At 37.8% G+C, this 13,526-nt stretch overlaps 1 protein-coding gene across 1 annotated transcript; it reads right to left on the bottom strand.

Annotated features, from left to right (window-relative positions):
• Positions 1 to 11,719: 11,719 nt before the first annotated feature.
• LOC104231361 (uncharacterized) lies at positions 11,720 to 12,753 on the bottom strand. Its single transcript, XM_070170443.1, has 3 exons — positions 12,661 to 12,753; positions 12,243 to 12,562; positions 11,720 to 12,182 (listed from the first exon to the last, which is right to left on the bottom strand). Exons 1-3 carry the CDS (start codon positions 12,751 to 12,753, stop codon positions 11,720 to 11,722), a joined length of 876 nt encoding a protein of 291 aa, XP_070026544.1.
• Between the last annotated feature and the right edge of the window lie 773 nt (positions 12,754 to 13,526).

Genomic DNA, 13,526 nt, shown 5'->3' with positions numbered 1-13,526 from the left:
GTGGAGCATATGGTGGTGTATTATGGACGGGGTATCGGGGAAGTGATGTGAGGTTTTGGAGTTTTTGTGGAGAGAAGTAGTAGTGGGGAGGATTACAAGGATATCCACAAGGTCGACATTGAGGCTGAAAGCGTTTAGCAAGAACGACCACTGGACCCTTTCGTCGGCGGGGCTCAGCAACATCTTTTCTATCAGTGGGAGGACTATCCCGAGCAACTTGTTCGTTCTATCTGAGCCAAAAATCCCTAAAACATTCCTTAGGTTTCTTTTACATCGGATATAGGGAGGAGCGGTCTGGGACAATGTCTATATTGTACTGAAAGTGTCGCACAAAATCTTGAGCCATGCCGCCCAATGTATGCCACTTACCGACATCTTGACGATTATGCCATTCCAAAGCTGCCCCAGTCAAGCTCTCACTGAAATACGCCATCAACAAATCATCTTTCTCGCCAACACCTCTCATTTAACTACAATAATCCCTCAAATGGGCTACCAGATCTCCACACCCATCGTACAAGTTAAACTTTGGCACTTTATACCCTACGGGCAAGCGAACGTCAGGGAACATACACAACTCTTTGTAAGACATGCTAACCTGGTCTCCCATCCCTTGCATGTTCTTTAAGGACTGTTCTATGCTTTTCAACTTCCTGTATATTTCGTCTCGTCCTTCTTTTCCCGTGACTTTTTCATGTTCAGCATGAAGCTCATCCCGAAGGCTCTTCTTGTATGAGTCAGGAACCTTGTGGGCAACCTCTGCAGGGTAGTATTGGGCATCATGAGCTTTGAGAGGATATTCATTGTTGGAAATAGTGGATATGGCAGGAGGGCAAGAGGTAATTGAAGGATGAATGATGGAGCTACTAGGATGGTTGGGAAAGCTGTGATAAATGGGTGGATCTGGAAAGTATGGGGGGTCATCCGGCACTATGACCGGAGTTTGGGTAAGGGTAGAATCTAAGAAGCTAGGTGGTGGCGGGGGTGGTTCCTTCCCAGTCGTCAAGACCTGATACATGTCTGTCATGTGTTGTCTTAACATCCTTACTTCATCAGCCAAACCAGTGTTTTGTTCAACCAACTGCTTTTGGGTACCGGTATCAACCAACCTAATTTTTTTGTTGTCCACCATTGCCTTCTAACCTTATGTTGTGGAGAGGAGTTACTACTTCGAGAATCACAAACCAACCACCTTTCTGCTATGAAGATATCAAAAGGAACAAAATGAGGTCATCCCGTTAGTGTTAGGGCATTTAACAGATAGACAACCGCACATTGGGGATGCAATACACCTAAGCAGTTAACCATTTCTATTATGCATTTGATCGGTTGCTTGTGTCATTTCGGCTTTCCCTAATTTCCATTTGCAAATTCTTCCTCTTTTTTTTCACTCATGCCTTTCTTTGCTTGATTTCTCGTTTCTTTTTATTCTCTTATTTCTCCCTCTTGCTTTGCTATTGTTTCCTTCCCATAGTTTCTTGCTTTCTCTCTCTTTTTCTTTTCTTTTCTCTCTTGTTTTTTCCTTTTTTTTTCTTCTCTTTTTTTTTCCTTTTTCTTTTTCTTCTCTTTTTTCCTTTGGTTATGATCAAATTTCCTTTCTCTTTTTATTCTCTTGTTTTTTCTTCTCTTGATTGCCTACGTATCATGACCCCACATGAATCAAACCAAGCGTAGTTCTGGGGGATAAGTGTAAAAGTAAATAATGAAATATTTTGGAATTTTCAAATTTTTTCATAGAACAAACATTTTGACTACAACGACCCATCCTACCAATTTTAATCATAAAAACTAATAGACTCAAGAAAAAGGAATTGACAAACTCTAAAAAAATGAAAATACAGACTTGAAAACAGACTCACAGACTCCAACAGAAAGATGAAAATACAGACTCGGAAACAAACTAACAGACTCCAGCGAAAATCATGAATACACCAATGCCTGAACTGCTCCTAAGGCCCGCGGGACATCATTCGGTCTCGCCACAGGCCTACGCGCCAAATTCCCTTGGAGATGGTAGAGATCTTCCATTATCTGGGGGACAAAGGTCATCACAATGGCGAAGAACATGGATCTAGTCATGTCCTCACACTTACTGCATTTCATTGTGATGTAGTCGGCGATCCTTCTGACCCTTTCTCTTATGATGACCTTTTCTTGCAACAAACGCCCCATCTGTTGGGCCCTAGCTTTCAAAATTTGTTCAGCTATATGATTCTGTTCTTGAAGTTGTTGCAGATCTCTTTCTAATTGTGCCATCGCTGCATAACAGTGTTCTCTTTCTGCCTTAAAGTCTTTTGCCCGGTTAATCATTTTGTTCTCAACGATGATGACCCTTTTCTTCAACCCCACAATCTTATGACTTACCTGTTAAACCAAGCGCGCTCGTTCCTCCGCATTCTTAGCCAATTTTGTTCGAGCCCTTGCTAGTTCACCCTCGGCCTTATTCAAATCAAACCCATACTCACTCACCTTCTGCCTAAGGTTATTTATAAGTTTTTCATCTTTTGCACTTCTGGCGGGATTTTCAGCTGCTATTTTCATTTCCCAAATCTGGGCTCGAATCTCACCCTCATCTGCGGCGACTTGCAAACCATTCTCGAATTGAAGGTCCTTGACTTGCTTTACCAACTTGCTTATGGTAGCCCTATATTCATTTTCTTTGGCCAACCAATCCCATTGCGCTTGTGACACCTCAACAAATTATTGAAGATGAGGTCTTTTGGCCGACCTTCCAAACTCAATTTCCCTTTTATACCAAGCAAGGTACCCTGGTGAAACTTCACTTTTGGATAGATCGCACACACAGGTATTTGCTGTCAGGTACTGTCACTCGCTCCAAGGTCTTCATCTTTTGGAACTATTTGACACCTCCCCAACTACCTCAAAACCCGGTATGGGGCATAAAGCTGGATACTTCTGAGACCCATCAGGAGGAAGTAAGGTCCGGTAGCTGACATGTATACGATTTCATCTATAGGAAGCCACCCGAACGTCCATTCTATTTGGTCCGCAGTGATGGAACGGAGATGTGATATCCATTCTGTGACCCTTTCTGGTAGGCTAAACCCGTCGACCCTTGTATAAAATTCCTCTATGCAGTTTTTCTCTGTCAACCCATAACTCATGTATTGAGGATGATGACATAGATGTTCAATCATCCACATCTGTAGCAATAAGTTGCACCCTTCAAAAAAGTCTCATTCGGCTTTGCAAGCTGTGAGAGCGCGGAAGATTTCAGACACTATCATGTGTGTGAGGGTGCTTTTGGCCTGAGTAAGCAAAGTGCTGACAACCCCAGCTATTCGTATATCGATATCTCCATCCTTCCTAAGAAACACCAGAAGACCCAAGAATACCACCATAAAAGCAAAGCACCCATATTCTTCCCATTTGAGGCGATTCCCTTTGCTACAAATTTTATTTTCTGGATTGTTAAACCCTCCTATGCGTCCGTATTATTGGTATATAAACTGCAGAGTAGAAAAGCCAGATGCCAAGTCTAGGTTGTGGACCCCCTGCTTATCTTTAAGGAATCTAGGAATCTGTGCACAACGACGACTCTTGGAGCAACCAGATACTTGTGTCTCATAGGAACCTCAGTGCTTCCCATATATTCGGCTATTTCTTCCAAAGTTGGGGTGAGTTCAAAATCTGAGAAATGAAACACGTTGTGGGCCGGGTCCCAAAATGTAACCAACGCCTTTATGATGTCTCCTCTAGGCTTGATCTTCAATAACCCGGTGAGACCTCCCAAGTATAGATTGATCTTATCTTGCCCTGATTTACCCAGATATTCCCACCACATACACAGCTCCAAAGGGATCTTGTTCATGACTGTTATTGGCAAATTTTGATTTGTGCTCATTCTGGACATTTATTAGGGTGATTAAGCAAAATCATGACTCATTTGACTCAAGAAAAGTTAATATTTGTTTTTGAATTGTCATTTCAAAAATAAAACTCGGCTTTGCAAATACGGCCTTTTAGCACTTACGAAGAGAAGATTTTAAGGTTGTGCTTACTAACCGACCAAAAAGTTGAAAAAGAGACCAAAAGTGGTTGTTCTTGCTAAAACAGTCTTCCGATGTCCTTTTGGGGACATTCGACTATTTTAGACAAAAATTGCATCACCCTGCTTATTTAAAATAAAATAAAATTTTTGTTCTTTTTGGGCTATTTTTGCAAAAGGGAAGTTGGACGCGATGGGGGTTTCATACGTATCCCATATCCGGTCAGATTCAAACTGGCGTAGTTTGGGCAATTTTGACAAAAACCAACTATTTTCAAAAAACCTTTTTTTTTCGAAATTTCGGGAGTTTCAGTATATTTTGGACATTAGTTTTTCAAAAACAGACAGTTATCTCTCTCAGCCCTTACATTGACTTTCCTTCTCTCAACTTTTCCCCTATAAGCCGGTCAACATGCAAATCCGAAGCAAATAAATGCATAAGTAGCAAGTAAGATGAATCAGGATAGTCTTTTCATTTCGGGTATACCTGTCCTAGACAGACCCAACCCCTGTGTTGAGTCTCCAAAGTCAAATGCATATGATGCAAACAAATGTTCCTACTAGGGATCCGACATGAGGTTGAGTTATTCTAGGTTCAAAACCTGGGTATTTGTTCTAGACTTGTGTACCCAAACAGACAACTCGAGCCAAGGAGGGGGCTACATACCGAGAACCAAAAGGCCATCCGGCTTAGTAACTTGTCTGAGCCTCTTTCTTATTTCAAGGTATGACACTAACAAAATAGGGAGTCACGGCCAGTGTGCACATCCCCGAAGATGAGAAGAGAAGGGTTTCGTAACGGTTTATATACAGTTCAGATAATATAAAAGCGGTAAAAACAACATTTAGCACATTAGGCCTAAACATGTAATAAAATCAGATAACTGATAAAACCAAATATAACAATTCATCTAAGCTCGAATTCTTGAACCGTGAACCAGAGATTCTGGGTTTGGATCCCCAGCAGAGTTGTCAGAGCTGTCACACCTCCTTTTTCCTACCCACCCTTAAGGGAGTATATAAGGGAGTTTTTCCAATTAAAGGACAATCAAAACGGGACTTATTTATTAAAGATTCAGAGTTTCCACTTGGGATGATTATGATGTCCCAAGTCACCAGTTCAAATCCCGAATCGAGAAAAAGATTGACTCTGTTTACATTCTGCGAACACAGAAATCCGGGTAAGAAATTCTATTAACTGGGAGAAGGTGTGAGGCATTTCCGAGTTCCGTGATTCTAGCACGGTCGCTCAACTGTTATAATTGGCCTATTATCTGATTTTAATACACTTTTAAACCTATGTGCATTTTGAAACTTATTAGCCGCTTTTAATTATTTTAAGGAAAATTTCAACGTCATCTAAAACACATCTTTGGACCGCACCACATGAAATGCACCCGCAGTCCGAGACACATTTTATTTAACGTTGCTAAGATTTGAATTTGGGTCAGATAAAATGCACACCGAGTTTAGGAAGGTAACTTTAAATTACGTGCCTAAAGCGACTATGCGTTTTTAACTTTGCGAGGGCTATGAAAAATTCGCTAAATGGCGCACCCCAATTTCTAAGAGCAAACACATTAATTAAATGAGGGCCATGCATTTAAAATTTTATTCAGCACGGCGCACCTCAACCCAATTTTAAAAGCAATACAAACTAACCCTCGGAGGGCCATAGGCTATTTGTATTATCTAATATGGCTCACCTCCATTTATTAAAGGACCTTCCAATTAAAACAAGGCCCAAAGACATTGCAGCTATTTCTAAATTAAAACAAGAATTTAAATCATTAATCTAGAGGCCCGAACTAGATGAAATGTCCATCTTTCACTTTTTAGATTCTGGGCCTAACTTGAGGCCCACTAACCCATTGCTATGACAAATGCGGAGACATAGTTCGATTTGTCATGAGACCCAAATATGAAGGAAGAGGCTCAATGCATATTGTTCCATATTGGTAGCCACCTTACTGCTATCACGTTCAAAACCACAACACCTTACCCATACAATTTCCACCTTTGAAATAAATGTTAACATTCAAGGTACATATACAAATCCTATTCAGAAGTCAGCACACACATTAAAATTTCTAATTATGTTAATGAAACCTTAGATACAAGTTGCTCATCATTTTTAACAAAACTATATGCATTACAATTCTAAGAAAACCAGGTGCAAACCTTGAACCAAAATGGTCTCAGATCTGATTGTAATCTCAAGTTCCCTTTTCAACCCTTTAAACCTTAAAGAGCCTAGGCATGAATAAGTGAGTTTGGGTACATAATATGTAGAAAATTAGACCCAAACGTAAATAATTTGACCTAACAAACACACAACTCTTAATCACACCCAAAACCCAACAAATTCATAGTTAATTTGAAGAAATAAGTCCTTCAATTAGTACACATCTAGTATATTAAGTTAATAAATACAACTGACATCTAAATACTTTACTGAATCAAATACATTCAATACAGAACCCACATCTAATTCTGAGATACAAGTGCAATGTTGATTACTCGATTGATCACATATAATAAAGAGGGACTCAGCTAGGAGGAGGCAGGAAACATAATGCAACAAACTTAAAATAGAACAACTAGTATAGCCAACAGAGAAAAATCTCTTTCTTCAATTCAACTGGAAACCACATCTTCACAAACTAGCCTTATACAGACATCAATTCCATTGAGGGTTCAAATGAAATACCTGGGAAATAAGAGGAAACAAGAAGAAAATGAGGTTTCAGTAGATGAAAAAAAACAGTAGAAACACAGTAGGGTTCAACACCAACAGTCCATTTTAGCCAAAAAATGATGTGAAACAGTCCAAAAATCCACTCTCAATCGAACAGTAACCAAGGCTAACTTCAGACCAAAATTTTGAAAACCAAACTCAATCCATTTTAACCTCAAATAAATCAGAAAATTATTTCAGAAATTGAAATTCAATGGAACAGTGTTCTTTATCAAAAAAAAAAAACCTCAACCGTTTGTGATTTTCTCAAATTTCCCCTTAAAGTCTGACTTGAGAGTCAAGTTAGGATGCCTTTATTGGCAAGGCATTAGGGCAGCCCCTTAAGAAATAGTTTTGCACCTTAGTCCTTTTCTCATTTTTATTTTTGCTTAGGGTGCCTTAGTGTAAAACTCAAAAATTCGGAAATGCTCCCACCCCAACTTCCTAGAAGCTTCCAGTTCAGTTATACAAAGATTCCCTACCTAGAGTTCCTAAACTACCCCTTGAACTCCTAAAATTACCCTCATCAAATTACATGGGTCAAGTAGACCCAATGTTTCAATTCTAAGCCTGGGCTAACTCCTTTCCTTTGGACTCAAGTCCATTTTACTAATTCAAATAGAAAGGTCTAGAGGGCAGACAAACAACTGGTATTGGAATCAGATGAGCCTTTGGACTAAATGTTCCCACTTCGGCCCAAAATTTGAAAAATAAGGAAATTAAGAAACAACTAAACTAATGAATCCAATTAAACAACAATTAACTCCTACACTAAACTAAGAAGAAACATGCGAAGATGATTTTGAGAAAACGGACGGATAGAAGAAAATAAAAGAAGATAACAATGGTAGAAGAAAACCAAAAAAATAACAACAGAAAAAGAAAAATACCTAAAGAAATGCCTCAGACAGAAAAAATGGCGACGAATCTTCAAACTCTCAAATCTTCGGCTCAATCTGAGATTAATCATGTGTTTCTCATCAAAACACATAAATAAAGTCAGAGGGAGCCTAAAATCTTCACAGAAATCTTGGCTTAGAAAATTTGGGGTTTTATGGTTAGGCTTTGATCTAAGATTCGAGGGAAACTAGTATGTGATTTAGGAAGAGGGGGTCACGGGGCTTATGGGGTGTAATTTTGGTGGTGAACGGAGGTGGCGCCGCCACTCTAAAGCGGTGGGAAAAAGGGGCGGCTGCTAGGGTTTCAGGGGCGGTGTCTCTGAAGAACAGGGGAAGTGAGGGAGATGAGATGGGGGGGGGGGTAATGAGATTCGGACAGTAATATACCTTTCCCACCCCACTTCTCGACCGTTTGATCCGATCAACTCAAAGGCCCAGATCAAAAGCTAGCCTAAACGGGGTCGTTTGGTTCGTTTGGTGGGGAACCGGTTCTGGGCCTTAGTTAAGCGGGTACTGGGCGGGTATTTGGGGTAACTGGTGGGAAATCATTTGGGCCTGTGCAAATTAAATCAAGGCAGCCCAACCTGCTTTCTTCTTCTTCTTTTTTTCAATTTTTCTAATTTCTTTTAATTTAAAACTAAAATAAACCTAAATTAATTCCTAATACAAATTATCTAATCAAATTAATTACTACAAATAATACTTACTACTATTAATTAAAACCAAATTAAAGGAAAAACTACCAAAATTCAAAACTAAAATTAAAAGGTGTAAAAATAATCTATTTTTTGTGATTTTTCTATTTTTGTAAAACAACTAAATTACTAATTTTAAAAAATGCCAAATTAAATCCTAAATGCAACTGCAACATATTTTTTTGTATTTTTCATTAATTAACAAAGTTAACATGCGCAGACAAATGCAAACCATTAACACAAATGCTACAAAAATCTATGAGTTGCAAACAATGGCAAAAATTATTTTGTTTTGAATTTGTGGGAGTAATTCATATAGGGTAAAAATCACGTGCTCACAATTGTCATGTCCTTGAATCTTTATATGAGTTGTATAAGTATTGAAACCGAAGAAGAATGCCTAGTTTGATTTTCCATATAGGAGTGGAATGTGCAGAGATTCAGAACTTTAGCATTCGCATTGCAATTCAATTAAGAGAAGAAAGGATATTTACTTGAGTTCTTTTCTCCTTCTCCTTTGTTATTTCCTACAAATTTTTATCTCCTAATATCTGCCTTTATAAGTTATTCTTGTTTGCTGAGAAGGGGAGCGTTGGCGCAACTGGTAAAGTTATTGCCATGTGACCAGGAGGTCACAGATTCGAGCCGTGAAAATAGCATCTTGCGGAAGTGCAGGATAAGACTGCGTACAATAGACCTTTGTGGTCCGGCCCTTCCCCGAACCCTGCGCATAACGGGAACTTAGTGCACTGGGCTGCTTTTATTTTTGAAGTCTATTTTCAAGCTTTTTAAGATGTAAAGTTGTTAATAGTTTCTTTTTATAAATAATTTAATCTCTTTAGATATTGTTGATCTTATATAATAGAACCAGATTTCAAAAGGTTGATAACTTGATATCGAAATTATTTTTGATGTTCTAATATACTTGTTGAACCGCTTGAAACCTGAGGGTAAAAAAGGAAAAAACGAATGCGAATATAGTTTTATTCAACGGTACTCTTCTTGTTTTTTATAGGAAAAACAAAATTCTTTTTTTTCTATAGAAAACAATATAACTTTTAATTGGAGAAAGAGAATCACTCCCCTAAACCCTTGTTGCAAATATAAAGCTTTTCATTATTTAAATTTATGGAAAATGGCCAAAAATATCCCTTTACTATCTAAAATAAGTCATATCTGGTCCCCGTTATATTATTTAATTTAAAAAAGTCCTTACCATTTGTGCCCATAAATTAAAATGCCCCTCCACCGTCTACTCCGACATTTAAAATTAAAATATCCACTTGGCAGTCTTTGATTGGACGATTTACACCCACCCCCTATTTTTTAATTAACCCACGACCGGTTCATTTTATCCGACACACCCGTAAATCACTTAAAGAACACCCCAAAACAGTTCGGTCCCCATTCCTTCCTTCAACCACGAGAAAAAAAGCTAGGGTTCTTCAAGAAAGCTTACTCTTAGTAGAGGGCTACTTCAATTTCTTTCATTATCAGTTATTTGATCCAAACCATGCTGTAAATATTGTCAAAAAGGTGGTTTGGCATATCGGAAAATAGTTATTCATCCAAAAGGAAGTGCCACTGTGGGGAATTTTCTAACCAATTCACTCCGACTACTCTATTTAACCCTGGACGGAGATTTTACAAGTGTCCAAAACCACAAGTAAGTGATTATTATTAAATTTTGTCATGTTTGAAATTTCTTATAGTTTAACAAATTGTTTCCCATATTTGTTTGAATTGTATTTTGATGTTATAGGATGCTTCATGTGGTTATTGGGAATGGTCAGATGATCCTATTCCCGATAGAGCGCTTGTACAATCAACAATTTAAGGTCTATTGGATGCGGCAAATGTTAAAATCAATACTTTGTAGTCGTCATTGGACAATGTTAACATTGAAATGGATAAATTGAAGGAGAAATTGATCGTTGTAAAGGCAAGAAACCATGTTCAGGTGACTAAATTAGAAGAGAAAATCCTCGAGATGAAGATTTTCACTATTATTTTATGTACCCTTTTTGTTGGAATTGTAGCCGCTAGAGTAATGAATTTAATTTTAGCTGCTAGTGTATTGTTGGAATTTTGTTGGAATTATGTAGGCTCATATATTATATGAGTTCATTTTTGTTTAGACTACTTCAAGTCTTGTAACATTGATGTTTTAAGTTGATGTTTAAGTTCTAATGTTAATTGCTCGCTTTTGTTGGTTCTCCTGTAGATTTAAGTTTAAGTTACTCCATGTTTAAGTTCAACTTTTAAGTTGGTGTTGATGTTAACTTGAAGTGTAAGATGCTACATATTAGTTGGTTGTTCAATATTAACATAAAACTGCCCATGAGCACACAATGAACATACTGAACATTCAATATTAACACAAAACTGCAGTTGATAGTGAACATACTGAACATGTTTACGGCAAAATTGCATATTCAAAACTGCAGATTCAACACAGTGAACATACTGAACATTAACTGCAAAACTGTAGATTCAACATAGTAACTGCATATTTAATTATACAAAATAAATCCACATTTGTGGAGGCATGGATGCCATATTATACTCCCTAAATACTGTCACAAACATGGTAATAATATGACATCCAACCCCAAAATTCAGCAAGAAGTCTTAACAGACTACACAAAATAGGAAATGTACTATCACATGACAGTAATTACAACCCAACCAACTACACAAAAAATAACATATTTAGTTGTATTACAATAGACTTCAGTTGTTTCCCCTTCTTGGCTTCAGCTTATCCACTTTCTTTCTGCTTTGCATCTCCAGCTGACTTCTAGTTACAACATTTTTTCCTTTCCATTTGAGGCCTGGTGGTTTAAAAGGAAGTGATGATGGAAAATTAACACCATTTGTATCACCAGTGAATTAAATTACCCTTACACTTGAAGTTTGAGGTGGTTTTTGCATTTGCAGAAGTCTTGTTTTAGATTCCGACACAGTTGTTGGCCTTGTAACTACATTTGGATCAAGTTCAGGTTGCTCACACTCAAGGAATGGACTGTTTGATTGACTGTGCACTGGTGGTGTAGGCATAAACACAAAATTTGAGCCTTGAACACTCGACTGACTTGCTTGACTAGATTGGGGTGCTGTTAGGTGTATCTCTTCTTCTGATTGTTGCCCCACACTTTCATTTTCATCAACTAGATGTCTAGAATTTTTCCTTGCCCTTTTTGCCATAGGTGGCTATTGTTGACAAATAAAAGTAGTTAGATAAAATAAATGTTAGTATTGTTAACAAGTAAAATAAGTTAGATATGGTGAGAGTTGTTACCTTCTCACAACCCCTTGCATTATGATTTGGCTCTCCACAGTTGGTGCAAGTCATTACTCTCCCTTTTCTTGAAGCTGCCTATTCACCTTGCCTTTTGATTGCCTCATCTTTTTGTCTTGTTCTCTTGATTTTAGGCCTCCCAGCCATCTTGACGAACTCAGGTGGTTCCATTGTTTGTGATGGATCTAACTCCCAGAATTTTTCACCCCTAACTAGCTGCAACTTATACTTGTTGGTAAGCAGATATGCTTCTTTGCTGTACCACCAGTTGATTTCATTCATAGGCTCCAACCTTTTTAATTGCAGGGCTTTAATTTCATGTGGGCATGGGATTCCAGTAAGATCCCATCCCCTACATGTGCATTTTTTGAAAACCATGTTTACAGTGTACTTATCTGTCCCTTCCCTGACTTCATAGCCATTGTCACCATTGATGTCCACATAGCAAGAAGTGGTACCTATCTTGAAGTATTCATTGTAAATCTTCAAACTATGTGGACTGAAATCATTTGCCCATGACCTCACAGCTTTCTCCCTTTCCCTAAACTAGTTCATCAACTTTATCTTTATCTCCTCAAGCATTTTAATGATTGGCTTTTGCCTTGCTTCAACCAGCCATGCGTTCACTGACTCAGTGAAGTTATTCTCAACTTTTTGGTTCTTGCACATAGTATCAAAATAGGCTCTACACCAAGCCCGTGGAGGATACATTAACAATGATTCATCAGCTTCCTTACTCAGTTCCCCAATACTCTTCAACTGATCCTTGAAATCTTCCTCATAAGAGCTCCAGGCACTCCACCATAGCAACTTCTTGAACTCATCTGTCCTCCATCTCTTGCACCAGTTTGCCTCTATGTGCTTCACACAAAATCTATGGTGTGAATCAGGTAGAACATTTTGGACTGTCTCAATTAATCCCTACAAAATGAAAGTGAATATTTGTAACATGCACTACTGCAGGTAATTAACAACAAATTGAAATGAAAGAAATAAAGATATCTGGATAGAATTCATACCTTCTGGGTTATCTCTAAAATCAGCCTCTTAGCCCTCTTGCACTTTCCATAACTAACATTAACATTGAATGTGTTTTTCAGTTCTACTTTCATCTATTTTATCTTAAACTTTGGGTTATCTTGCACCTTCTTCTTGAAGTAATTTGCTATTATATAATAATCAATCCTAGAATTCTCAAATGCTTCATCACATGTATGTTTTGCTTTTAAGGTCTTTACCCTAACCCTTGAAAGGTCCCCATCTGGAGTAATATGAACAACAAAGGGGCAGTCAAATACACATCCATATCTTAGCCTTTTAGGAGAACTTTTCAACAACTTTAGTTCCTTTTTGTTTGCTAAGGCATAGAAATTAAGATATTTTCTTGCTTCAAGTATATCCTTGAAGCTCATACCCTTATATAGTTCCTTATAATTATCCAAACCTGGCATAATCTCTCTTTTCTTTTGATTAGCAAATGTTTGTAATTCATCACTATCATACTCTATCTCTCCAAAATTAGAATCAGATTCACTTTCAACATCACTACAATCAGTGCCAACTTCATTGAATACGGTATATGACTCAGAATGATGGACTATGTTAGTCACACTAATAGACTGCTCACACTCATCTACAGTATAGAAATGAAGAGTCTTGAATTCATAAGAGATTAGACACAACATATGTCTTATACCATCATCATCCTCAATCTCATAATAATTACCAGATGGATCATTCACAATTAGTTGTTGAACACCTACATTTCCTAACTCATTAATGTATAAATCCACTAGATATTTGTATGATAGAAGTTCAGAATCATAACCTCTTTTGATATGGGACAACTTCTTTGAATACAAGATATGTGGGCTTTTTTCCAGTC

Source organism: Nicotiana sylvestris, chromosome 3 (assembly GCF_000393655.2).
Source record: "Nicotiana sylvestris chromosome 3, ASM39365v2, whole genome shotgun sequence".
NCBI classification, from domain to species: domain Eukaryota; kingdom Viridiplantae; phylum Streptophyta; class Magnoliopsida; order Solanales; family Solanaceae; genus Nicotiana; species Nicotiana sylvestris.
Note: the sequence above shows the minus strand (reverse complement) of the source record. Positions and strands in the feature narration are given on the sequence as shown.

Bases quoted from the DNA above. Each gene is read 5' to 3' on its own strand.
- LOC104231361 (XM_070170443.1), bottom strand. From the start codon at position 12,753: ATGAAAGTAGAACTGAAAAACACATTCAATGTTAATGTTAGTTATGGA. The intron at 12,563-12,660 runs GTATGAATTCTA...TTCATTTTGTAG, and splicing joins TTTTAGAGATAACCCAGAAG to GGATTAATTGAGACAGTCCA. The intron at 12,183-12,242 runs GCAAAAGCCAAT...GAACTAGTTTAG, and splicing joins GCATGGCTGGTTGAAGCAAG to GGAAAGGGAGAAAGCTGTGA.